This window comes from Danio rerio, chromosome 20 (genome assembly GCF_049306965.1).
Source record: "Danio rerio strain Tuebingen ecotype United States chromosome 20, GRCz12tu, whole genome shotgun sequence".
Taxonomy (NCBI): Eukaryota; Metazoa; Chordata; class Actinopteri; order Cypriniformes; family Danionidae; genus Danio; species Danio rerio.
In genome coordinates, this window is record NC_133195.1 from 24,167,803 (window position 1) to 24,195,000 (window position 27,198).

Sequence of the window (27,198 nt, forward strand, 5' to 3'; positions counted from 1 at the left end):
GCTGTCAAAGTAATTGAGCGGTTTGGCCAGATGTGTGAAAGAGAGCTGCCAGTACAACTGTGGGAAGACAGGAACCGATTCTGTTCTGTTAACATGCTTGCTCTACTCTGATGCCCTTTGTACCCTCTGACATGCTGTGCCCATGTCGTAATGTGAGAAAAAATATAGGGCCTCCACAGACTTTATACTGGACTCCACTTCCAAAGCTCTCCAGTTTGCTGTAAATATGCTCAGCACCTGATCTGCTGCCAGACTTTTACTGGATTTTCACGGGCTGAGTTTTGGATGAGGAATTTGCTGTATCATTGCTAAAAGGATCCCTGAGTTTAACTTGTAAACATCAAAAACGTGCCAGAAAAGAGTGCGTGTCGCCTTTGTGACTACAGTACAGCTGCTATTAATTACTCTAAATATTGGTTGACACAAGTACAAATTTCCTATAAATTACGGCTTCTTTACACCAAGGACCATAGCTGTAACAATAACAGTAGAGATTCAGTGCCAGTTAAAAGTCTCTTTTGGCTGTAAAAATACTGTCAGCAATTTACAACAAAACCAAACGGTTTGTGATTAATAATTCATTTTAGATCATAAAAAAATAATAAAAATAATCAGAAGATGGCAAAACACTTTAAAAATATACAGTATATAGAAGGGTAGCATACTGTCACTTGGATGTTCATATAATATAATTATAATATAATCTAATTTTAATTAATAATAATATAATTAGGGTAATAAGATAAGAAAATAAATTGTGGTTTTGTTATAGATCTAATGTTTAATTATATTCAACACTCACTGTCAAGACACTTTCAGAATCATACAATATGATTAAAAAAATCACACCAAAGATGAAATGTACTATTTTACCACTTAGATTAGGGAGAATTATTTTTATTATTGACCATTAATTCAGATCTACAGTACTTAGCTTAATGGCCAATCTACAGAAACTCTTTTCCTGACAGCCAATCAGAATCTTGTGGAATTTAGTTTTCTTGATGGCCAATCAGAATCCACAGAAGCTAATTTTAAACACAGCAAATCAGAATCTTCATTCATTCATTTTTTTTCTGGCTTAGTCACTTTTTTTAATCTGGGGTCGCCACAGCGGAATAAACCGCCAACTTATCCAGCATATGTTTTATGCAGTGAATGTCCTTCCAGCCGCAACCCATCACTGGGAAACAGCCATACACACTCATTCACACACACATACGCTACAGACAATTTAGCCTACCTAATTCACCTGTACCGCATGTCTTTGGACTTGTTGGGGAAACCGGAACACCCGGAGGAAACCCACGCGAACACAGAGAGAACATGCAAACTCCACACAGAAATGCCAACTCACCCAGCTGAGGCTCGAACCAACAACCTTCTTGCTGTGAGGTGACAGCACTACCTACTGCGCCACCGATTGCCCCCAATCAGAATCTTATAGAATTTAATTTTCTTTGTGGTTAATCAAAATACGTTTTTTTTCTGGCAGCCAATCAGAATCTACTTTTTTTCTGACAGCCAATCAGAATCTTATAATATAAACTTTTCTTGACAGCCAATCAGATTCTAATGGAATTTAATTTTCTTGATGGCCAATCAGAATCTACAGAAGCTAATTTTAATGACAGCCAATCAGAATCTTATAGAATTTATTTTTTTTCAATGGACAATTCGAATCTGTTATTTTTTCTAACAGCCAATCAGAATCTTATAGAATAAAATTCTTGATGGCCAATCAGAATCTAAAGAAGCGAATTTTCTTCACAGCCAATTAGAATCTCCTGGAATTAAATTTTCTTGATGGTCAATCAGAATCTACAGAATCAACATTTTTTGAGAGACAATCACAATCTACCGAATATAGTTTTCTTGATGGCCAATCAGAATCTACAGTAGTTATTTTCCTGACAACCAATCAGTATCTTATCTTTTTTTTCTGACAACCAGTCAGAATCTTATACAACTTATTTCTTGATGGCCAATCAGAATCTACAGAAGCAATTTTTCCTGACAATCTAGTTTTTTTTTCTGACAGCCAATCAAAATCTTAGAGAATAAAATTACCTTGATGGCCAATCAGAATCTACAGAAGTTAATTGTCCTGTCAGACAATCAGAATCTTTTAGAATTTAATTTTCTTAATGGCCAATCAGTATCTATTTTTTTCTGGCAGCCAATTAGAATCTGCTTTTTTTCTGTCAGCCAACCAGAATCTTACAGAACAACATTTTCTTAATGGCCAATCAGAATCTACATAACCTACTTTTTTTTCTTGACAGCCAATCAGAAACTATAAAATTTATTTATTATTTACCACCAATTAAAATCCATTGAATGAATTCATTTTGACAACCAATCCTGATTGACTTTTATTCTATAGAAAACACTAAAACTATTTAAACAGAACATAGATGTGGATGTCAATATAGTTATGGTAACATCTAGACACAGTATTTTGTTTCTTAGTGTAAACGGGACACTCCTGAGGCTCACAGTAATGAAGTACATCCACTCAATTATTTCTAACCTCTAGTGTTAATGTTGCGAAAAAGTCTTGTTTAAAGCTAAATACAAGTAACTCTATCTTTTTTCTATCTGTCCTCACAAGTTTTAATGAAGTGTTAGTGACTGTCCAGGTCACATTCACTGTCGCAGCTCCAATTGTAGCACCTCTTGGCGTCCCAAAAAGCTCTAGTACGCTTTTTTCCATCGACACTTTGTGCTAAAATGACCATTGATGCTGTCAGCAGGTGCCAGGTTTGGAATAGGGCGAGCTTGAGATGAAGGCCTGCTCTCTTGTTTCTGATGAGGTGAAGCTAATTTGTTAGGCTGAAAATGTGTGTGTGTGTGCGTGTGTGTGTTTGGCAGGGATGAAAGCAGCTGTGTGCAGGGGTTGGTGGAGATCTTTGATATGCTGCTGGCAGCCACGTCCAGATTCAGAGAGTTGAAGTTACAGAGAGAAGAGTACGTGTGTCTCAAAGCCATGATCCTCCTGAACTCCAGTAAGTGCTCTTCTTATTGTAGAGTTTATGAAGCATATGCGTCTCTATTTTTGTAGATAAATTATTGGGTATTTTTTTTAGTTGAGCCTCTACATACAGTACAACAACAGTACAGAAAAATACATTTGTCCGCAGTGAAATGAAGCAAAGTGTAAATGAAGACTTTAGCATTGACATTCTGATTTTTCATACGTTTATAAAATTAAAGAGCTCATATTATACATGAAATAGGATCATATCTTGGTTGTAAGGGTCTCCAACAACAGTCTAATATGCATGCAAGGTCAAAAAACACTTTCATGGTCTCATAATCTGCATTTATTTTTACCTAATTATTCCAGAGACTCCGGTAAGAATCGTCCAGTGATTCATTTGTTCCCAAACCCATATACCCATATATATATGGTAAGGATTTGGTTATGAATTGACGGGTAGAGATCTGTAGATTTCACAAAGGTCTATTTATTTCTAGACCCTTATTAGTCTAAAATACATATTATTTATAACATTTTTAAATTTTAAAATCTTAAAATAATACTCAAATAATACTAAATAATAGTTATCAAAATAATAAATAATACTTAAAAAATTACACATACTGTTTTTACAAGTTGGATTATTTTAAGCATTTTAAACTTTTAAAGAAACTTTTTTTATATTTAATTTGATAAATGCCTTTTATAAATAAAAAGCATAATATTTAATACTTAATAAATACCTAATACTATAATGAATTTGAATACTTTTTAATCTTTATGCACAATGATTACAGTAAAACCAGAAGAGAGAATGCTTTTTTGTTGCCCATAATTTTTTTTTGAACATCAGAACAATCAAGAAAAAGTAGAAAAGTAACACATGAGAAGGATCTGATCCTCAATTGACGAGTAGTGATCTCTGGGGAAAAAAGTCAGCCTTTATTCAATCCAATCTAGAATAATCAAACAACAGCAGAATAACACAATTCCAAACCTTATCAAAATTTAAAAAAAATTTAAACATATAATAAACATTTATTCATTTATTTATTAAATTAACACTTTATTTCTCATAAATGAAAATGAGATGTATTGTTTTCACTATTTTTAAACTTTTTGGATTTAATTTGATAAGTGAGAGCTTTTTCTTTTAATATTTCAAGTGGCAAAACTGCATACAAAATTAAGCAAATGTCAAGGATGCAGTATAGTGAATGGCATTTCGGCAATAAACATGTTCTGTTCTTTGTGTCTGCATATCATAAATGATCACTTATACTTGCCATATAGCAGTGTTTGACTCCAGCTGTTCACCGATCTCACACCGTTTCACTTCCTGTTCTCTTCAGCATCATAAGGCCAAACACATGTCTGACCCTCCATACAGTCATAATAAAGAGCACTCAGAAGGTTATAGCTGTCCTTGCTTGAACCGAAGTGAGTTTTTGGCGAGGCCAAGCAAGAAAAACGCTCACACACTGTAAAATCTTAATGGACACAACATGCCTGCTTTGAGGAGCTCGCCACCATGTCAAACCAGCTATCCATTTCATACTGTAGCAATGGCTTCTAAGTAACAGACAGAACCTGCTTAGTGTCTCCTGTCAGAAGAAACCAATATTTCTCTCTGCTCTGATTGCTCTGAACTTTTGATGTGTCTCGTCTTGGTTCTTTATCTCCTCATCCTCACCCCTAAACATCTGCCTTCACTCTGTCTCCTCAGTGTCACTTGTTTGAGGCCTCCAGATGTGCCGTGTCATTTTGGAATGGTATATTCTGCGGGTTGGATGTTTGTTTGGGTATGGAATGGCTGTGAATGTGGCTTTACTGTGTGTGTGATTGTAGACATGTGTCTGGGCTCGTCTGAGGGAGGAGAAGATCTGCAGAGCCGCTCCAAGCTGCTGTGTCTGCTGGACTCGGTGACTGACGCTCTGGTTTGGGCCATCTCGAAGACCGGCCTTAGCTTCCAGCAGCGCTCCACCAGACTGGCCCATCTGCTCATGCTGCTCTCACACATACGCCACGTCAGGTACTCCATGTTCAATTCAATTCAGGTTTTTTCAGGGTAATGATCATTTCAAAGCTGCTTTACAACATGTGCACGTTCATACAAAAGTTAAGGTGCACAGTACAACGGTCAAGCATATTACATCGGCAGTTATACATAGTGTACTTTTAAATAAGAAGCATCCATGCACACTTGAAGGCAAAATAATTAGCCCTGCTGTTAAATTTGAGTTCTTTTAAAAATATTTCACACCTGCTGGTAAAAGTCCCCAAGAAATCAAAGCTAACCATGTTTTTGTTAGCTTACATTGCTAGGTTTGTGATGAATTCTTCTGTGCATGTCATTAAGAAACAAAATAGTTTCCCCTTCTAATCTAAAATTGAAATCTAAAATTGTACTTCCTGTTTGTTTTTAGTTAAATTGTCAGATTATGTCTATCTTAGGAATTGGGCAAGGCCAAAGACCTTAGAATCACCAAGAGGTGACGCTCAATAGAACGTTCCATTGCAACAGCAACAGCCCCGCGATTATGCCATTTTGGAGTGAAATCAATCGGCCGTCCATTGCATCTTATCGCTGCCGCAGATAAGCTGCTTTTTTTATTTATTTATTTTAAAAGCGCATCAAAGCTGAAATAAAACCTTAAAGACGACAATACAGCACTTACCATAACAATCATCAGCACTTTTAATAGTTTATTTTACAGATTAATGTTTATATTTTAACTATACTTATTTTCTTGAAACTGTCTCTTTTAGGTAAAATTACTTTCAATTACTTTAATAGTTTCATGCTATATTCAATAGTTCCATGCCTAGAAGTCTTGCTGCTGTCATTAAAAATCACGGAGGCCATATAAACTACTGGATAAAGTAGGTTTTGATGGGTGGTGTACTCATTTTTGCATCACCCTATATTACTTAAACAAAACAAAAATTGTAATTTAGGTTTTTTGTTATTATTATTTTGTTTCATGTCATAAGTTAAAGGGATATATTAAAATGAGTCTAGTCAGCATTTTGGAAATCGTTTTCGTTTCATTGAGATATTATTTAAAATGTTGCTTTTCAATGGGGATGTAATAATCTATGTAATATTTTAACTCATATTTACCTCATTATTTTAATTCATTCTGTGTAACGTTATTTATCCATGCTGTTGTTCTATTGGAATTTTCATTTGACTCTATGCTCTTTGGCTGCATTTTAACTGCTGCAGGAGACCAACCTCATTTATGGCTGTTCTACACATTATCATCCTCTGGATAATGATTGTCTGATTGTGCTGGTCTTCTGAAGTTATTCACTACTTGATCTTGATGGCGAATCTCCTTCAAATGACAGCGACTCTTTGTTTAAGCGTTTGTGGCCGTTTGAGTAATTGCTGTCATGGGATGTGCGTTTGACAAGACAGCCTGTACCTCGCGTTCGTTTCTTACAGATTACAAAACAAAAAACTTTTATCATGAAGTGCACTTGATTCATTTAAAAGTCCAGTTTTCAAGCTTTATCTGGATGTTTTTCTTATGTCTGTGAAGCAACTATTCGCTGAGATTCCAGTGTGTTTGTTGACCACCAAACTGTCGTAAAAGCACACGTCTGGTCCGAGCTTCTCCGTCAGTCTTTAGCGATCGCTGATTGGCTCCTGTACTAGTAGGCGGGGCTTGACTCGCCATATTGAGTTACACTTTTCTCCATTCAAAACTATACGAGTGACATGTCTTGTGTATTCTGCAGTCTTTGCTCTTCAGCTGTCTCTCTTCAAATAATATAATATATAAATAAAATAATAATAGTTTACAGTTTAAAAAACTATAATCCTAACTAGAATTTTCTTATTTAAAATATTATTAAAATTCCATTTTTATTGTGTTTTTTTAATAGCAAAATTAATAAAAACTCAGTTTACAAAAAAAAAGGAAGTTTAACTAATGCACGTGAAACTTGAATTGCAACACCAATGAACTGGAAACAATTACATTTCTGGTTACCATAAAAAGTTGTTTGCCCTTTATTTTCTCAATATTAGTAAAATATGATTTTTGTTCTTTAAAACTATCCAAAATTAAAACTGCTGTATGATTTTATTTATTATTATAATTATTTATTTTTTGTAGTAACTGTAACTTTGTGTTGCTTTTCACAAAAAAAAAAGATTTTATTCACCAGAAATGTAAATAAATTGTCCTTTCTTCATTCATAGACTTGCTGAACATGTGATGCTTCATATTTGTTTATTTTTGAGTTGAGGATGGACACAAATAAAGGTTTTGTTTAAACCTGTATTATTTATACCCCATGGCTCTTCAAAAAAATGCATTTGCCCAGGAAATCTGAAAAGCTCTTTGCTGAAAAAGGTTCCCGACCTCTGATTTAGTACATGCATGTTTTTACATTGTACTGTTGTTTTTAAAAATGATACAACTGTAATAATTTCTGTTATTCCAGTCAAGCTAGAAGCTAATTTAGAATTACACTGTTGACCAAGTCCATACTTTAATACAACTTGATACCTGCCGATACACCAAGGCCTGTCCCTAACCTTACCTCTATACCACTTCAAGAGCATCAGAAGTGTTGTGCAATACAATCTATTTACATAGTAAGTACACTTTTTTCACACAACTCCATGTTGTCCCAACATAAGTGTGGTTTATTTATAAACCAATTTCGAGAGGATCACGTGTTTATGATCAACATGGCTGGCACCTCATTAGCTCTGTAATCTGCTCTATTAGATGATTACGGAAGCATTATAAATAATGAGTTTTTCACTCCAGTTATCTTCATCTTGATGTTTCCCCCGTTACACCCCTACTTCTCAACCCTTTTTTTTTTTTTTTTGTTAGAGCGACACGGTGGCCAGCACTGTCGTCTCACAGCAAGAACACTGCTGGTCCAACCTCCTATCAGGCCGGTTGGCGTTTCTGTGCGGAGTTTCTATGTTCTCCCTTATGGTCGCATGGGTTTCCCCTGGTTTCCTTTCACCATCCAAAAACATACACCATAGCCAATCGACTAACTCAAATTATCACCCAAGATAAGCTTAATTTACATTTCTCACACAGCGACAGGCAGGGGAGTTCTCGAGACCTACCTGAGCTCGAACTCCCCTCTCACCTTTTTAACTGGAGGGAGCCCCGGGCTCGAGGATAAGTAAAGGAACTCTTGAAATCAATTAGGTTAATTTTTAAGTGGATTGAACATAAAGCAATGAAGTTGTCCCAAAAAACTTTAAGAATAGTGTTTTCAACACATTTTAAATAAGTAGTTTAAACTAGCAGTAAAAAAACATTTTTTTTGAGTGTAAAGTAGAACCAAGAAATATTACAATACTGTGGAAATCTCTGTGCTCTGTTAAATATCATGTGGGAAATATTTGAAAAAGAATAAAACATTTCACTGGTTCGCTTATAATTTTTTGCATATGATACATTTTCAATGAAGCCATCTGATCAACAAAATAATTTAGAACAAATTGTGTAATATTTAAGTGATTGAGCTGTCCTCAGAGTCCTCGTAAGGTTGGTAATGTATCATCTCCTCACAGGTCTCAGATCTGATCATCTCGAGCTTCACAATCTCCAGAGGCCTTGGAAACAGAAATTATACTGAACTTATTCAACTTTTCACAGACATGACTGCGCATAATGCAGTGTTTTCAGTCAGACAAAGAACCCTGTGGCCCGACTTGTGCTTAATGCACAGTCATCTCTCTGAAGACTGCAACATTTACTGCTTTATCTGCTCAAATTATGGATGCAAAACTCAAAAAATTTGTTTTACAATGTTTATTTAAATTCCCATGCAGTTGATTTGGACGGCTGTTTATTCCAGAAAGCAAGATTAATTTAAAATCTGCTAAATCCTAAATTCTGGGTTGACTAAACCTATATACTCAAGGTATCCAAGGTATTTACTCAAGGTATTCCAAAAGCGCTCCTGGGATTAAGATCAGTCAACTCAGAGTATGTTAACCCTGAATACAAAAAGAACCCTGAAGTCGCAAGTCACCACAGAAACGGATACTAAAAAGCACACCTTAACCCTTCTGTGGTCTTAGAATTCTGAAATGACCCCACAATTCTGAACACATACTGTATCATCTCGAGTAGCTAGAAACCTGTTTTTTTTTTATTCTGAATAGTCCGTTTGTGTTAAATGAGTGTTTTCAATCTAGATAAACCCCTCCGCTGATTGTGTATACCCTATCTGCAGTAACAAAGGCATGGACCACCTGCACTGCATGAAGATGAAGAAGATGGTTCCTCTGTATGACCTGCTCCTGGAGATGCTGGACGCTCACATCATGCACAGCTCCCGTTTGTCTCACTCCGGCCCTCGAGCCCCTGCTGCTCACAAAGACAACAAGAGTGTCCAGGAGGCCTTTCCCTGCAGCTCACAGCACGGACCCTAAACACGGCCCTCACAGTCACACGAACACAGGTTTGCTTCTTATCTTACTCAATGTTGCTATTCTGATGTTGAACTGAAGTTTTAAAAGAAAATAAATCAACTTCAGATTAGGCTTGGGCGGTATCCAAATTTTGATACCGTCAAACCGCCTCCATATTTTACCCCGGTATCCGGTATTACCGGCGTGATAAAAAAATTATGACGTAAGGCTCAGACAGCGTCACCAAACTGTTGGCTTGAGCCTAAACCATTCAGAAAATAAATACCATATATGCGACCTGAGGCTCGAGGTCAGAAAGAGAGAGAGAGAGAGAGAGCGAGCGCCAAGCGACGCACAGCACCTCTCTCTCTCTCTCTTACGCAAACACACACACACACACAAACACACACGCATCTCTCCCGCGATTTATTCAGAAATTTACTCCCACACCGTAAGAAATCTGGCCGGCTCCCGCGGTACAGCCTCGGGAATGCTGAGAGCTGTAATCAGGCCATAAAAATTATACCCGATAGGTCCCGAGTCCGACAGGTACATTTTGATTGACAGCTTTATAAAGCCCGAACCCGTTTACAGCCCGACATTATTCAAATGTGCTCATGCACACAGCTCTAATGCATTTTTTCAAGAATGAGTCATTTACATGTTTTAAAATAATTTATTCATTACAAACGTAGACTATAGGCTACTTGGAAGTTGAAACAAAGAAATAAGTTCGCTGTAACATCGTAACATCTCAGCACTCGATAGGCCTGCGTACATACACTTAGCCTTTAAATTGGCCAACACACCAATGAAAAAAAGTCTTGCTTAACAAATCAAATTAAAATAAACTCTAACTGATGACGGCTATTTTGGCAATAACAAAATTAAGATAAAGGCTGTGCAAGATTTGTTTCTTCACTTTTCTTCACAATCTGGCATTAGGGCGGCGGTGAAGCTTAATATTAATAGAATAATGCCACCATTAGCCTGTATACTCTGTCTACATTATGATTATATAATTAAATTAATATTTATTTATAATTTAAAAACCCTTTACTCACCAAGATTAGGCTACGTGTGTTTGTTTGTGGAGGAACATTATTAAATCCACTGGCTTTAGCACAGACTTGCACTCATGGTGCGTCCAGCAATACTGAACACCCTTTCCTGCGGCTACAGGTCGAGATGCAGAGTTCTGATCTGGCTGATTTTGCAAGTTTTGGGTAGGATTGTTTATTCATCTTCTACCAGTCAGGAACATCCATTTAATTTTCCAAGACAGCAGTTTTAGTGTAGCGAGTGGCCTCGTCTTTTTACCTGTCAGCTTGCGGTTAAGGGCTCTACCGTAATACGCAGTGTATGAGCGATCGCCGAAATACCTTGGCGGCTGGAATGACCGCTCCTTCTGAGCTAGTGACTGGCTTGACCGCCGTCAAAATTAGCTTTTTTTACTACTTCGTCATCATTTGTTTCATCTTTGCAGGGATGGATTTTAATGCAGGGATTTGGATTTTTTCGAGTCTCGCCGGGTTCGGGCAAAGATCTTCAGCTCTAATGCAGACCTCTCGTTCATATTAACCACGTCTCCCTTCTGTTCAGTCGAAACCGGAAATACTGCCAAACTGCAGGTCACTTTGGAGCGCGACTCATCATGTCACCTCACGTCACCTCTCCCTCTCTCCCTCTCCCCCTTCCTCTCCCTCTCTCTTTCTCCTCCACACTGACCCGTGATGACAACCACACATACGTTTTTGTAGGCATTAAATAAAGGATATTTAATATTTTATGACGGTATAACGGTGTTGAAACTGACACCGTTGCTATTTTTAGATCCCGCGGTATACCATAATACCGCCCAAGCCTACTACAGATGCCCCCCGGAAATGGGCATCAAGACCTGACAGTGTAAACAGGGCCTTAGTAAGCTACACATTTATTTTTAGTCATCCATTTATCTGTCATTGGCCAGAAAAAAGTCAGGCGAGTTCATCAAGATCTGCCTGAGCTCAAACTCCCCTTTCGCCCAGCTATCTGGAGGGAGCTCAGGGCTCTCTTCTGCGACAGCTGATGATTGATAATAAAGCTTGTTTGTCACGCTAAGTGTGAAATTTTTATGATAAAGGTTTCTACTTGTATGTATGTCTGACAGTAGAAACCATTCAAATGGCTTAATTGGGCATTATTTGATGGTTTGTGGAGTTTATAGATTTTATATTTGCTGTGGAAACATAAAAACTTCTATGATGGTTTCTGTTCTTTTTTTTCCCTGCAGGTTAGACAGTTTTACTACTGGAAATGTCTGTTTTGTAAACGATTTTTCACAGTCTGTAGCCAGCTAAAATTCTTCCAAAAACTGTAAAATAGCTGAAAAAAAATAACATGCTGCTCTTCTTTCTTTCCAGTACTTAAGGATGATCTGTAGTTTCGGGAGGATGGACAACCAAAACACCCACATAAAAGCAAGGAGTAGGATTTCACAAGACGAAAAGCATCATGGATATCTTGAATGTTTTTCCTGTTTTTAAATGTTGGCAATTGCTGTGAAATCTCTTTATTGTTTCCACACAACTCTGACAACTTTTTTATGATTTTATGTAGCACAACTGCAAAAGAAAAGAAAAAAAGAAATGAATACCCACATTGGATTTCAAGAGATTTTTGGAAACTTCATTACACGGTGAACTATAATTTCTGGCATTATATGCATAATGGAGGCCATCTAGTAGGAGAAAACCAAGTAAACCAATCATGCCCACCTTCTTTTTTAAAAGAACCAGTTCAAACTCAATTGAGAGAGTGCATTGGTGCCATGACCCGGATGACAGTAGGTTTTATTAAATCTGTCATCTCTGGCCTTGAGAGACTGTGGCCTTTAGCATTAGCCTTGTTAGCAGCCTGCCTCTCAAGTACTCACCAGTTCAGATCCCGCTGTAAGTAGGACGGGGTTATAATGTCCATGAAAGTTTTGGCCTCATTTTCATGACATCCGTGACAACATGGACAAGAGCAGTGTGCGATCTCTACTTTTTCTCTTTCTTACATAAGCTTGCTGCTTTCACATTTTGTAAAATGAAACAAAATATCGTAAACTCATTACTTTCGACAATACTGGCAGTAAAATCAAATTTGATTTAGTCTGTTGTAAATGGACAGAATCATTCCTGATAGATGAGACAAAGCATTGTATGCTGAGTGAGCAAACCATATTCTGGACTAAGGGCAAGCAGTATTTTAGACTTACAAAACAAAAAACCTGAATGATTGAATGAATGTCAGCTGGATGTTTCATTTACATCTGTTGTTATTGAGAAATGGAACCATTGCAAAATGGCCTCGTGCACATTTTAGTGATTAATTCTTTTTTGCAAACAAACATTTATGTACAGGAGTGACAGCCGCATTTTACAGCCATCGCCGTGACCATATCTTGAACATTGGAGGGTTTGTGTTAGAAATTATAAAGTAGGACATTTCAGGCCTAATTCTAGTGGAAAGGTATTTGCAAAAAAAAATTACAAAATCAATTTGTAAACCTAATATGTTTCACATTCAGTTAGAAAAGACTAATTAGGTAACATCTCAGCTCACAATGATGAAATCTGAGTTAAAAAGCATCATTACTGCTGGCTATTGAATATTTCTACCATAAAACCATTCGTATAACATCTCCACACTTTTTTTTTTTTTTTTTTTTAACCCTGCCTTCTTTAAATTGATTGGTCATTTTGACAGTGAATGACGCTGGTACACCAGCCTGAATGGTTTTAATATATTGTCATCCTAACAATAATATTATGCATGTAAAAACTCGGGAACAGTTTGGGGTCATGGGTGACCTTAATGTTTATGGTGGTTACGGCTCTTTCTAAATTGACTCCTGATAATGAAGGTAGTGACAAGCGCATTTAGGAAAAACTCTATGCACTGTATATGGAACCAAAAGCTGCATCCCAATTGGCACACTATGCACAGTATGTGAATGTAGTGTCACCGCAAATGGAACACTAATGTTTTTTTTTTATTATTAAGCGGAAATTTGTTTCCATGAGGACATTTGTCAGTTGCCAAATTAGTGAAATAAATGGCCAAAGTACCAAATAATACCTGCCATGAGTATAACCATATTCACCATCGGGAGGCGCTATAAACAGTCTCATAGGAGAATTCTAAATAAATAATGTAATCCAATATGTGCACCCGACTGCTCCACTTCTTCCGCTGCATGAGCAAAGCAGCAGCTGTTGCGTGCGTGAAGTGCCCAACATTACACCCTTTATTTTAACAGCTGGATAAATGCACTTATTCTTTTTAGAGTTTTCAGTGTGAATGCACTACTAACACTATTTATACTATAAAATGGTGTAAAATAGTGCATTAGTATGCGACTTGGGATGCACCTAATATCATTTCACTCACTTCATTCTGCCATCTTTGAAACGCTTTTCCGTCATGGAAGTGCAGCTCATCTAATTTTCCAAACTTATTCACTAAGTTACGTTACAATTACCTTTCATATTTGAAATCATGGAAGAAATATGACAATGGCTGGCGTCTGTTTGTTGTTTCTTATCTGTAAAAAAGCCCAAAAATCTTATCAAGCAGAGACTTTACCAATTATGGCCCATTTCCACTGAGTGATACGGTATGGTTTGGTACGCTTTTATGGCCGTTTCCACTGTCAAAAGGTACCAAAAAGCGAACTGTACCATATTTTTACTGTATACTTTTTGGGTACTCTTTCAGAAGGGTACCTACAAAAGAGTACCAAATGGCGGAGTAAGATGCACAGCAGACTGCTATTGGTTTACAGAGATATGCCACTAGCTCGTGCACAAGCCAGGAGAATGAAAACAAGAGAAGTGCCATTTTTAAACACACAGCCGAGACATTACACAGTAATAATATATACATATAATAATGAGCCATAGTCAACCCGAGCTCAAACAAAGCTTGTCGTCATCGTGATGAACAGCCACAAAGCCAAGAAGAAGCGCATAATCTACCCTGTGCCCCGTAGTCATTTACAAGGCCATCTAAAGCACAAGCGGTTTTACTTTCTTAAAGGAGCTTGTGTCCACGTCTATATTTGAAATAACAGACTTTTTGAGCTGATGATAATAATGTACATGTGATTATAAAAGTGCTTATAACATCCAATCCTTTCAGAAATGATACCTTTTTAGTAGTAGAATCAAGCCTGGTAAAGGTGACTTGTAACGACCCATACCGTACTATACAACTCAGTGGAAACAAGCCATTAGCAACTTTTCTGCTGTCTATTACCCCTTTTCCCCCCTCATTCAAAAGTAATTTATATATATATATATAAAAAAAGTAATTTCATCACTGAACTACTTTAGGTGTTATCGAATCAAAACATGCATCTCCATACTATTCTGTAAGTGAAGAGCAGATAAAAACACAAGCAATGAGAAATGAGGAGCTGTTAGAGCTTGCAAAAACAAAACAAACAAAACAAAATCCTTAATAATTCAGTCCAAATACATTACTCTGAAAAAAATACAAAAACGTTGTGACCTGTATTAGTTCCCCATAATAAGCCAAGTCTAAACTACAAATCCAAGGGTCCCTGGAATGTTCATCAGCCAATCAAATTCAAGCATTCATGAAAACAATGCTTAAAGTGTGGTAACTAGGGCTGCACCATATAGCAAAAGTCTGATATTGTGATATTTTATTTTTCTGCTATATTGCAATATGAATAGTTTCACAAGATCATTTGATCAGCACGATTTGATGGTTTTCTGGGGAGTCTAATTCTTAGAGCAAGTACAAATATAGTTTTGTTTTCACTGTTAGAAGAAATAAGACACAATTTAAGAGATTTTCCTTAAAACAAGCCAAGTTATCCTCCAGTGGGTAGGCAAAATAATCTTGTTTTCGCTTTGAAGTGTAGATATTTGGACTAGAAACAAGACAAAAATGTTAAGATTTTTACTTTTTTTTTTGCATAAATCATTTAAATTCTGTATAAATATCGTCATCAAATACAGTTATGTAGCTCCTGCTCAACTATATTTCAGATTCAACATTGCATATCTTTGCGATATGACTAGTGCGTACAGTATACGCACATTGTGATATCAATGCTAAACTGACATATTGTGCAGCCCTAGTGGTAACCATTGATCAATTGACTGCGCTGTTGACATATTAGTAAATAACGCACCCGTTTGCTACGTATACATTTGATATGTAAATAATAATGTGCAGCCCATTGTCAAATATTCCAAATGTCCAAACTTTGACCTGGAGGGCCGGTGTCCTGCTCAGTTTAGCTCCAACTTGCCTCAACACACCTGCCAGGATGGTTCTAGTATATCTGGTAAGAGCTTGATTAGCTGGATTAAGTGCGTTTGATTAGGGTTGGAGCTAAACTCTCCAGGACACCCACCCTTCCAGGACTGAGTTTGGACACCCTTGATTAAGGGGATTTATTCCTGTATTTAAATGCGGTTGTTACTCCTGAAATGTGTATGTGGCACAAAAAAACAAACAATCTATCTGCCTTTTCACTCTGTGAACACCCTTTAACACCATAAAGGCCTTGTGTAAAACATTTTCTAGACACAATTCATCACTCTATTCCACTGTGAAAAGCGTTCAGTTTGCAAGATGCACCACAACTACCAAAATGAATTGTTGTTGCACTTTAAAAGTTCTCAAATATCTGGAGCCTTCGTTTGAGAACCCAAAAAGCCCAAATATTGCAGTGCCTACAGTGATGATTTTACTTTGTCTTTTTGTGTATCCTGGTAAGGACAATTATTACTGTAGAAGCATACGCATTCAATTTAGAAAGATAGATTTTGATAAACGCACAAATGCAGGCAAACTATGTATAAATGTTTCTGTACCTGCTGGCAGCCATCCGAATTGTAACTTTGTTTTGAAAAGAAGTGCCAATATCGATTTCAGAGGTTTTTGTAAACTGGTAAGAGCTAAAGAGCAGCTGTAAAGCAGTTTAGTTGAAGAAGACAATGTTTATTTTTAAACACAAAACATACGTTTAATTTGTAAAATGTTTTCAAAGTTGACTTTCTGTACACACGTCTTTGTGTTCGACTTTGCAACGCATATGTAACAATGTGTTATTTACACTTGGGTGAATTAAAATGTTTTAAATGTGTATTTAGCATTGTTTTTGGGGGCTTTCATAGTGTAGAAAATGTAAAAATGGGACAACATAATCCCAAAGTTATAGTACAGTATTTTCCAAACTCTTTTAATCTTTAATCAGAGCATAAATCTAATAAAACATAATAATAATATTAATAATAAGTTCAAAATACATTCATGCTCATTAAATGATTGACTTTTGTGACGAGACGAAGGAAATTTTGATCACAATGTAACGTTAACAACAAATTCTCAGTAGTATGGCTCTCATAGAGGGGAATAAATAGTATAAAATCGATCGTATAAATACATCTGTTAAAATATTGCTTGGACAAAAGTGAGGTGCATGTTTGAGTCCGCCTGGGATAATGAGGGACTCATGTTGGAGGAGGGCCGTTGGTGTACCGTAACATGGGGTGGAAAGAGCGAGCAAAGTTATTGGAGAGAGTGCAGCTGTAGTCGTCCTCGGAGAGCGGGACCAGACAGGCCAGAACCAGCAGCAGGAGGAACAGCAGATGAAGAGGGAAAGCGGCTCGCAACACACGGTAGAAGAACGAGCGCTGAGGAGACGGCTCACCATTCCACCTGAAAAAACAACACAAAGCACTTTTACTCACCACCTTACTATTAAATAATTTTTGGGGCTCTTTTAAAGAAACAGTTCACCCTAAAATAAAAAATGTTGTCTCTATTTACTTTGAAGTTTGTTTTAAGAAAGCTGAAAGCCTGAAGCCACTGACTTCCATAGCAGGAAAACAAATACCATTGAAGTCAATGGCTACAGACATCCAGCTTTTTTTTATCAAATTATCTTCTTTTGTGTTCAGGTTTGGAACAAGTTAAAGTAAATAATGACATAATTATCAGTTTTTGGTGAACAATTCCTTTGATATAGTTACAATTATTAGCCCTCCTGAATTATTAGCTCTTTCCCCCTTATTACTCTTTAACGAAGAGAAGATTCTAAACATCTAATAACTCATTTTTAATAACTGATTACTTTTATCTTTGTCATGATGACAGTAAAGTTTTAATAAATATCTTTCAAGACAGTAGTATTCAGCTTAAAGTGCAATTGAAAGGCTAAACTAGGTTAATTATGTTAACTAGAGTAAGTTAGGCAAATCATTATATAGCGATCTAAAACAAATATTGCTTATGGGCTAATAATATTGACCTTAAAATGGTTAATAAAAATTAAGAAATGCTTTTATTCTAGCTGAAATAAAACAAATAAGACTTTCCCCAAAACAAAAAAATATTATAGGAAATACTGTGAAAAATTCCTTGCTCTGTTAAACATGATTTGGGAAATGTTTGGAAAAGAACATTCACAGAGGGCTTTAATATGTACTTTAACAGTATATATATAACTTTATGTACACATTTTAACTATTAATATGTGTTCTTTAAAGATGTAAAAGTTTGGAAATGCCTGTACCGAGAGCACTCAGGGGATTTCTGGTCTCCTGAAGCATCAGTTGTGGACCCCTGAAACACACGATAAAGAAACCAAAATGACAGCTGTTCAACCAGAACATATAAAAACATGAAAATATGAACACACAATATGCAGTAGCTTTAGAATTTTGTTATATTATGAGAGAACAGTAAATGCCTTCTTTCTTTGTATATTTGTGGACAGTAGCTGAAGTCAACTGCTTGTTAGGAAGGTTCAGATCAGTTTAGATGCAAAAGTGCCGCATGACATTTTTCTCCAGCTCCTGCGTGTAGGTTCACATAGGTTCATTCAATTTTTATAGTGATGAATAGATTCTTTTCAGTGCCTCCAGTTCAATAACTGAACATAATCATAGTTCTGAGGCTGAGAAAACGGCTCATTTTAGAAGAAAAGTATATAGGGCACTCACAGGCTGTTGTACCTGAACTCTTCATTTGTAATTATTGTTACAGTTAATTCACATTTTATTCAGTTTTTTTTTTATGTTTCTTATGTTGAGCAAGGCTGCATCTTTATTTCTATAGGGCTTTTACAATGTTGATTGTGTCAAAGCAGCCTAACATAGAAGTTCTTGTAAATTGAAACTGTGTCAGTCCAGTTTTCAGAGCTGAAGTTCAGTTTAGTTCAGTTCACTGTGGTTTAAATTTCATGGCTGAGAGTCCAAACACTGAAGAGCACATCCATTGATGCGCAGCTCTACGAGTCCCAAAACAAGCAAGCCAGTGGTGACAGTGGTGAGGAACAAACTTTACCAATTGATGAAAGTGAAGGGGAAAAAAATCTTGAGAGAAACCAGGCTCAGTTGGGCACGACCATTACTCCTATGGCCAAACTTCGTGTGTGAAGCTGCAGTCTGGGTGCCGGTTACTTATTAAAATACAGCTAAACAGTAATGCTGTAAATAGTTACAATAAAAATTTGATTTGAATATATTACAAAGTGAGGTTCATATCTGTAAAAACAAAACAATTTTAAGCAGAAATCATTGAAATCTTTCTGCTGCATAATACTTTTTCAATTTGCTTTAAACCATGGATGGCGTTTCTCCCAAACTTAAAACATAAATGTTGCCTTTTTCACTAACACAAAAATGACAACTGATCAAAATATAACAATGCTGTAAATATTCATTTTTAGCCAACACAATGGCAATGATTTAACTTCATATATTAGACCACTATAATAGATCAACTCATTTTCATTTATTCCTTCATTTTCCATTCGGCTTAGTCTCTTTATTAATCTGGTGTCACCACAGCGGAATGAACCACCAACTTAAAAATTATATGTTTTACGCAGCGGATGCCCTTACAGCCGCAACCCATTAATGGGAAACATCCATACACACTGATTCACACATATGGGCATTTTTAGCCAACACGATTGCCAACTGTCATTTTCTGCAACAATAATTAAAATGTATTATTAATTTGGAATTCAGACCTTCACAAAATAACTCAAGTCCAGACCTACTAAATACAGAAAATCCAGAGAAACCAAGAACTTGAACGTGAATTTCCAGAGTCATCTATATTCAATAAACGACTTGATAAGTGACAGTTTAAACGAACAACATTTAATCAGAACAGTATTTTGACCATTAATCTTACTATTTTATTGCTGGTCTTTATTGTGACTTTTGACTTTAATGTGTCCTTGCTGACTAAAAGTATTACTTTCTTTAAAAAAAAAGAACTTACTGACCGCAAACTTTTGAACAGTAAAGTTTTATGTGGAAGACAAATGTGCTTCTGATGGCTTAAAGTAAATCCTCAACGATTGACTGAAGGTTTAAACTTTAATTGCCTATTAATTGTCTCTTGGCTAAAAACATCACTCAGTGAAGCTTTGCAGAACACCCCTCGGGGAATCCTGTTTCTGGGAAAAGTTCATTTTTCAACAAAATGTGCTCAGAAAGCAGTAATAAAGAAATAATTATTTCGTCAGTTGAAATGAAGCGGGATACTCTAAAGAACGTTTTCAGCCAATCCTCAGACCCCTGATATAAATCATTTGCAGTTTGCATCACAGAATGTTCGTCAGAAGCTTCTCACCAGTCTCTCCTGGATGGTCTGGAGGTCCTGCTCGACCTGACGCGACAGCAGTCGTAGTTTGCTTCCGATGACGTGGAGTTTCTCTTTGGCTTCGGTACTGTCCTCTCCTCCAGCCTCCGGGAGCAGTTCAGAGGCGATGTCCTGCAGAGAGTTCACCTGCTTCTGCCTGCCCTGAAGATCCACCGCCAGATCCTGCCACCAGGGGGAGCAACACTTGAGCTTAAATCACAAACAACAACAACTGCTATCCGTTAATGCCTGAGGTTTCAGTGGCTCACCTTTAGTGTTTGTGTGTGTTCCTGAAGCGTGGACAGCTGCACAGAGGCATCGTTCATGTTGACAGCGTAGCGTCGGCTCTCTGCATGGGCCAGCCATAGCAGGAGAGAGTGAACCATCTCGTGAAACTCCTGCAGGAAGATACAAAACATAATACGCCATTGAGGTTCTGTGACATTCAGTGTTGCCTTTATCAGGTGTAGGTATAACTGCTCAATCAATCACATTGCTCCAACTCAGTGCATTGAGGCATGCAGATGTGATGATTTACAGAATATCTAATTGCAATATTTTTGGACGGTTATTATGATAGCGATTTGATTTGGGATTAAATTTGGTAAAGTCAAGATTAACTTCAACATTATAGTTTCATTCATTCATTTTCGGCTTAGTCCCTTTATTTATCAAGGGTTGCCATTGAGGAATGAACAGCCAACTTATCCAGCATACGTTTTAGACAGCAGATACCCTTCCAGCCACAACCCAACCCTGGAAAACACCCATACACTTTAACATACACTACAGCCAATTTAGCTCATTCAACTTATCTTTACCACATGCCTTTGGACTGTGGGGGAAACCGGAGCACTCGGAGGAAATGCTAACCCACATAACAAAATTTCCCAGATCTGGCCCACACTATCAGCTTTTGCTTGGCCCACATGCTGCAGGGAATTACGGTACATGACTGGCTAGGTCTGGCTTCCATACAAGGGCCAAACATGGACCAGCAGTAAGGACATCCGGCACTGGCATACAGCATATGGCCTGGTTTGGCAGAGGTGGCACCATCTTTAAATTGGTACAGAATACTTGGGCCAGATGTAAAATGTATTATTTGGCCCAGATGTTCATAATTGATAAGTGGGCCTTGTAAGTTTGGTCTATGGCCCACATTTAAAGTACATTTTAAACAATTTTAACAATCAGGTCACTTGGAGAAAAAGCATGCCCATAGCACGCATAAAAGGCAATGATTCATATTTATTTCAAGTTGATTGCAGTTGTGGCACACCAACATATATGGCCCAGTTTAGGCTCAGTTTAGGGTTATTAACTTGGCTGAGACCTGGCCCAGATATGGTCCATGTTTGACCCTTGTCTGGAAGCCAGACATGGTCCAGTCATGTACCGTAATTCACTGCGACATGTGGGCCAAGCAAAAGCTGATAGTGTGGGCCAGAACGGGGTCAGAGATATTTTGCAATGTGGGGCCAAACTTATGTGGTCCACATTTAATTTTTTAACATCTGGTCCAAATACTACATTTGATATCTGGCCCAAGTATTGTGTGACGCCTTAAAGACGGTGCCACCTCTGCCAAACACAGGCCAGGTTTGGCCCACGTGTTATAATGCCAGTGGCAGATCAATGCCTGCTGTGCCAGCTTTATGCCAAATCTGGGCCAGAATTCTTTGCTACTTAGAAACTGACCCAAGTAAGACTCAAACCAGCGACATTGTAGTTTACACACTTTAAAAGCAATTTAAGAACATTTTTGACTCAATATATAATTTGTACAATCAGATAAGCTGTGAATGCGCAGAAAAAACTGTGCTGCACCATAATCACTCCCCGCGCTTTCCTGTTTGTTGTTGTTGTTTATGGTGGGAGTTTATTCATGGCTGGTTTAAACACTGCTGATTGGGGAGTATGAATTTGCACTCATGGTATGTTATTGGTTAATAAGCACATCATCATCACACAAACAGGAGATTCGTGTATTTCCTCTTGGACATGGTTTAAATATGTTCATATATTTAAATTGCAGTCTTATTGGAGCATTAAGATTAGCTAAGCTATTAAATACTCATCACAGTCATTTGTACTCTTTATTGAATTGGCCTTCTTTTACATCATTGGTTTTTGTTCATTTACAAAACTCTTATTGGGAAAACTCCACTATATTTAGTCACTTCTTAACATTTAGAAAACATGTGGAAACCTGCGCTCAAGTAGCTTTATTAACCTTTGTACAGCCAAAGTTCGCACTTCATTTGGGCGCTCTTTTCAGTTTTCTGCTGCTGATGCTTGGATCATCTGCAGCAGACCTTAAAGCTTAACACTTTTATTCCACTATCATCCTTTAATAATTCAATCCAGTTTATAGTACAAGATCACTGTGCTTGCTTTTAGATTTTGCTTGGTTTGATATGTTATTATCTGCATTTGTGAAATTGTTATTGTCTTGTGTCCCTGCTGCTTCGTATCTGCTTTTTATGTTGCCTCTTGTTCCAGGTCGTTATTGTGAATGTAAACTGGTTTTGAATGTTTGTATTAAACATCTGAAATTTAAGACAATTGTATTTTTAAGGCTGCATTTTTTAGTCGTATTTTCAAACTTTAAATCTTTTGTCTTCTGAACTCCTAGACTGCACATATCCAGTTTGTAAAAATACAGTTTCAAGTTTTCAAGATGAAGAAATTCAGAGCATCAAACTCAAACTTTTAAAATTCCAAACCAGAAATTCAGATTATGAAATTCAGATTCAGGAGAAAGTAGGTCAGGGGTCATCAACAGGCAAGAGTGGACAATTAACACAATTCAAATTCATATTGTTTTGGCATATTATTAGCTCCATACACAAGTCAGTTTCAGGCTACATTTTGATAAAAATGATGAAGCAAAATAATAATAATAATAATAAAAATGTAAAAAATAAAAATAAATAAAAAAGCATCACATTTACACAATGTTAAAAAAAAATACACATTTACAAAAATGTCAAAAATTGTTGTATTACGTATGCCAGGCCAGTATTTAGTGAGGGTATCTTTTTTAAACAGTACCTGTAGAGAAGTGACAATGACATGCAGTTGGCGGCTCAGCACTGGTGTGTATGTAGAATTTGCTGTGTGTGTAAGACGCGTTTCCGCTGTTGGTTGTAACTTGAAATAAATCTAGACTTTGCTGATAAAGTTTTGGCAAACACTTACTCTGCCATTGTTGTACTTCCACTTTGTAACCCGTTTTTCAGATTTGGTAACACTTTCTTTTGATGGTCCATTTAAGTATTAGTAGACTGTCTGCTTGACATCTGTTGATACTGCTCTTTCAACATACATCTGACTATAAGAAACTTTGCAAGAACATGTCAACTTACAGTAACCCTAACCCCAACCTAACAGTCTACTTAAAATCAAATGAGAATTAGTTGGCATGTAGATAAAATGTAACTTAAATTCAATAAACAGAACCTTAAAATAAAATGTGATCTCAGATTTCACAATTTTAGCTGAAAGCGTTGTGTAAACGGCCTCTAAAAGTGGCATGTTTGTTGCTGCCAGATGGGCTGTCCTGAGTGTTTCAAAAGCTGCTGATTTACTGAGATTTTCATTTGCACCACCTCAAAGATTTAAAAAGAATGATCAGAAAAAAATAAAAACATTTCTAGTGAGTGTCAACAAATGCCTTATTGATGCCAGAGGTCACAGAAGAATGACCAGACTGCTTCAATTTAAACCACAAAGAACTACAGCATTTCCGAAGGTCCATCTCAGTACTAGGAAGGTGCATTTAATTGGAACAGTATTTTTTCATTAATCTTACTATTTCATTACTAGTCTTTATTGTGACTACTGAATTGAACGTATCCTTGCTGACTAAAATGATTACTTTCTTTAATGGGCCATGATACTCCCCAGCAGAGGAGAAGGAGGGGATTGAACAACTGTTGTCAGTCGGTTCACAAAATGAGACACAAAGCATGAAGAGACGCATTATTTTAGTTTACAAAGTTAAAATGCAAAGAAATAAACAGTAATTTAATGCCCTGCTACATTTGTAATTTGATTCACACACAACCCCAATTTATATCATTATAAAGATAATCGTGTTCATATAAACACTAAAAATGAGTACTTTTCCCTCAATCCCCAGGTCTGAATGCAGAGTCAGTGCAGCAGGTCTCTTGTCCTGTCTATTTAAACCATTAGCCCTGCTGGTAATCTGGAGGATTTAGGCAAACACATCAGCACGGCGATGTGTCTAAATGTGAACAAACTTCTGATAAAGGACAAAGTCCGCCATTCTCCAATTCTCATACTGCTCTCCCGACAAAAATGCTTGCAGCACACACACAACTTTGCTGTATCGGCCCTGACAAGATTGCGGGGAAAAACATGCAACAAACCCCATAGATCACGGAAACAAAACGCATATGATCCTTCATGAATGACTAAATATTGTGTGTCGTGGGGTTCGTGGATGCGTCTCACTCAGTCATCAACGTAGGATCTCGCAGCTTGGAACTGGCAGCCAGGTCTGCCTTTGGAAAGCACGTGCTCTCATGAATAATTAAGAAGCAGGCTCTTCTCATAGGATAAGAAAACTCCGCTATGAATAATAAGAACCGACGCGTCATCTTTGCACTTGCAGTTTTGCACTATGTCGCCGAATTTGATCCCAACCCCAAAAATCATTTTAAACCCGGAAGCTGAAATTAGCTGACAACAACTCCAAATTACCCAGTTTTCCCCACAATTAAAGCTGGCAGGTGCTAACATTGTCTTAACTGATGCTCAACACACACAAATCTGGTAAAATCTCAAAAAAGTACTCGAGGTTTCGTGAACCTATAAAATGGACGTGGCTGATGAGTGTACATGTTTCTCTGTTTCCTCACCTGACAGCGCACAAGGGTGTTACGTAGGCTGTCCTCCCACCGCTCGAGACCAGCACAAGCCTCCGTCCAGCGTTGATTCATGCTGTGCAGACCCTCCTGAAGCTCAGGTGCTCCCCCAGAGGCCTCTTGCTGCAGCTCTCGGCCACACAGGTTGAGAGACAGCATCATGGTCTTGTAGCGAGCAAAAGTCTTCTGCATTTCCTATGTGATTGATGATGTGGATATTAAATGGTTTAGTCTAGTGTACTGTATATTCAATTCTAGGTGAAATCACATGACACATACTGTAGAAGAATACACCTGTAGAGCAAAACACAGCTCTCACTCACTTTTAGTTGTTTGACCCTCTCCTCTAAGACCTCCACACTGGCTGATGTCTCAGGCCTCTGCAGCATGTCCAGCTCAAGAGTGATGCAATCCAGCCAGGAAGTGATGTCATGCAGGTCTGAAGTCAGCTGCTGGGGGTCTCTGGTTCTGCACTGCTCTTTGCTCACTGCTTGAGCCTGCAGCAGCTCCCAGCGCTCAATCACTCCTGTGGAGAACACAGGACACTCTTCTTTTACAACTGATCTGCTGTACACCAGTCTACTCATTCACACATACATCCATGCATGCATACATCTCTTCATTTATTTTATTTAACCAGTCCATCACCTATCACATATCTGTTCATTGACAAACCACTAATCAATCCATTCTTTCATATGCTTCTAACCATCCATACGGTACAACAGTTGATCCAACCATTCATCTATAAGCATCTCTCACAATCACATTTGTCTATCCACTACATTGAATTAAATCAATCAATCAATCAATCAATCAATCAATCAATCAATCAATCAATCAATCAATCAATCAAACTACCAATCCATTCATTCATCCATCCTCCACTCATCTCCAATCAACTCACATATCCAGCTAATTACCTATCCACTCATGCAGCTAGCAATAAAACCATGAAGCAGCCTGATGCTGTAGTTCTTTTTTGTTTTGATGCTGTAGTTCTGCTGATAAAAAGTATTTATGCTTTACTAGACCTAGTCCCCTGTACACGTGATTAGATGAGTCACTCAAAACAAGACGTCATTGTCGACGTCAGCGTCTGTACCTGACTGTTTGTCTGCAGTGTTGAGGCCAGTGAGTCCTTGTTCCTCCTGCTGTTCTTCATCATCCAGGATCATAGAAACCCTCTTCACACTCTTGATGCTGCCGCTGCATTCAGACATCAGCTGGACCTTCACATACAGTACGTCACATCACAATCACCTTTCACTCAAGTGCTACATGTGTTTACCTTTTCTGATTCCACAAGAAAGACTGTGTGTGATTTGTGGGTGCGCTAGGTTAAGAAAGAATGGGTATATACTCACATAGCCTTGTTTAAAGGGAGTGCTGGTGTGTGTAGGTGAGGATGACTCCAGCTGGAAGGATTTCCTTTCAGGCATGTTTTGGAAGTGCCAATTCTGTCCTGTGTGTGTGAGAGAGAGAGTTTTAGGTCAATTAGGTAAGTTCATTTAGATGGTGAAGTGTAATTTGGCCTTATGCAGCATCCATTTTTAAAGTAGTAAATTAGACCTAAGAATCTGCAAAACTTCTAAGCTTTATCATGGTTGTCAAATAATTGTATTTCATGGTTCATACACATACCACCAAAATTCCATGACTTTTCCATGATTTTTCCAAGACTTTCAAGTAAATTTTCATGATGTACTATTTCATGCAATATATGTGTGGTAAAAGAAAAACAATGCATGTTCAAATTTATTACATTTATTATTTAGTTTTAATTTATATTTATATCTATGTGAAATTGATTTAGATGATGCTTACACCGCACTAATAATGTGAAAGTGTGTAATTGGCCAAGAACAGAAAAGTAAAATTAATGATATATATTCAAGTATACAGGTATCTGTTTTCCATGACTTTTCCAAAACTTTTTGGGATTTTTTTTTTTGTTTTTCCAAAACTTTTCCAAAGCTGGAAAATACCATATTAAAATTTCATGACTTTTCCAGATTTTCCATAACCGTATGAACACTGGTATTTGCATATTTGTAAGTTGCTTTGGATAAAAGCATCTTCTAAATGACTAAATGTAAATCTAAATGCATATGACACCCACGTTTGCAAATTGGTCTAACCTGACATGGTGATTTGATAAAAAGGTGCTGCAGGACAATTACTTTCACATGTGACATTTTTTCTGGTTTATTATGTTATAGAATATATTTATTTATATATAT

At 37.3% G+C, this 27,198-nt stretch overlaps 2 protein-coding genes across 12 annotated transcripts in view; one reads left to right on the forward strand and one right to left on the reverse strand.

Moving 5' to 3' along the window:
* The window catches only part of esr2a (estrogen receptor 2a), a 52,131-nt gene extending 39,074 nt beyond the window's left edge, over window positions 1-13,057 (forward strand). For 4 of the 5 annotated variants that reach the window (XM_073932151.1, XM_073932152.1, XM_073932150.1 and 1 more), the window contains 4 exons: window positions 2,875-3,008; window positions 4,832-5,015; window positions 9,212-9,439; window positions 11,795-12,032. In XM_073932151.1, coding sequence (XP_073788252.1) covers window positions 2,875-3,008; window positions 4,832-5,015; window positions 9,212-9,410 — 517 coding nt within the window. In that variant the 3' untranslated portion in view covers window positions 9,411-9,439; window positions 11,795-12,032. 5 annotated transcript variants of the gene reach the window in all.
* A 3,319-nt stretch (window positions 13,058-16,376) lies between these two features.
* syne2a (spectrin repeat containing, nuclear envelope 2a) overlaps window positions 16,377-27,198 on the reverse strand; it is a 168,884-nt gene continuing 158,062 nt past the window's right edge. For all 7 annotated transcript variants that reach the window (XM_073932716.1, XM_021468616.3, XM_068215480.2 and 4 more), the window contains 8 exons: window positions 26,323-26,420; window positions 26,061-26,187; window positions 25,279-25,481; window positions 24,950-25,150; window positions 20,327-20,455; window positions 20,049-20,240; window positions 17,974-18,023; window positions 16,377-17,117 (listed from right to left, as the gene is read on the reverse strand). In XM_073932716.1, coding sequence (XP_073788817.1) covers window positions 16,910-17,117; window positions 17,974-18,023; window positions 20,049-20,240; window positions 20,327-20,455; window positions 24,950-25,150; window positions 25,279-25,481; window positions 26,061-26,187; window positions 26,323-26,420 — 1,208 coding nt within the window. In that variant the 3' untranslated portion in view covers window positions 16,377-16,909. The remainder of the gene's footprint in view (window positions 17,118-17,973; window positions 18,024-20,048; window positions 20,241-20,326; window positions 20,456-24,949; window positions 25,151-25,278; window positions 25,482-26,060; window positions 26,188-26,322; window positions 26,421-27,198) is intronic.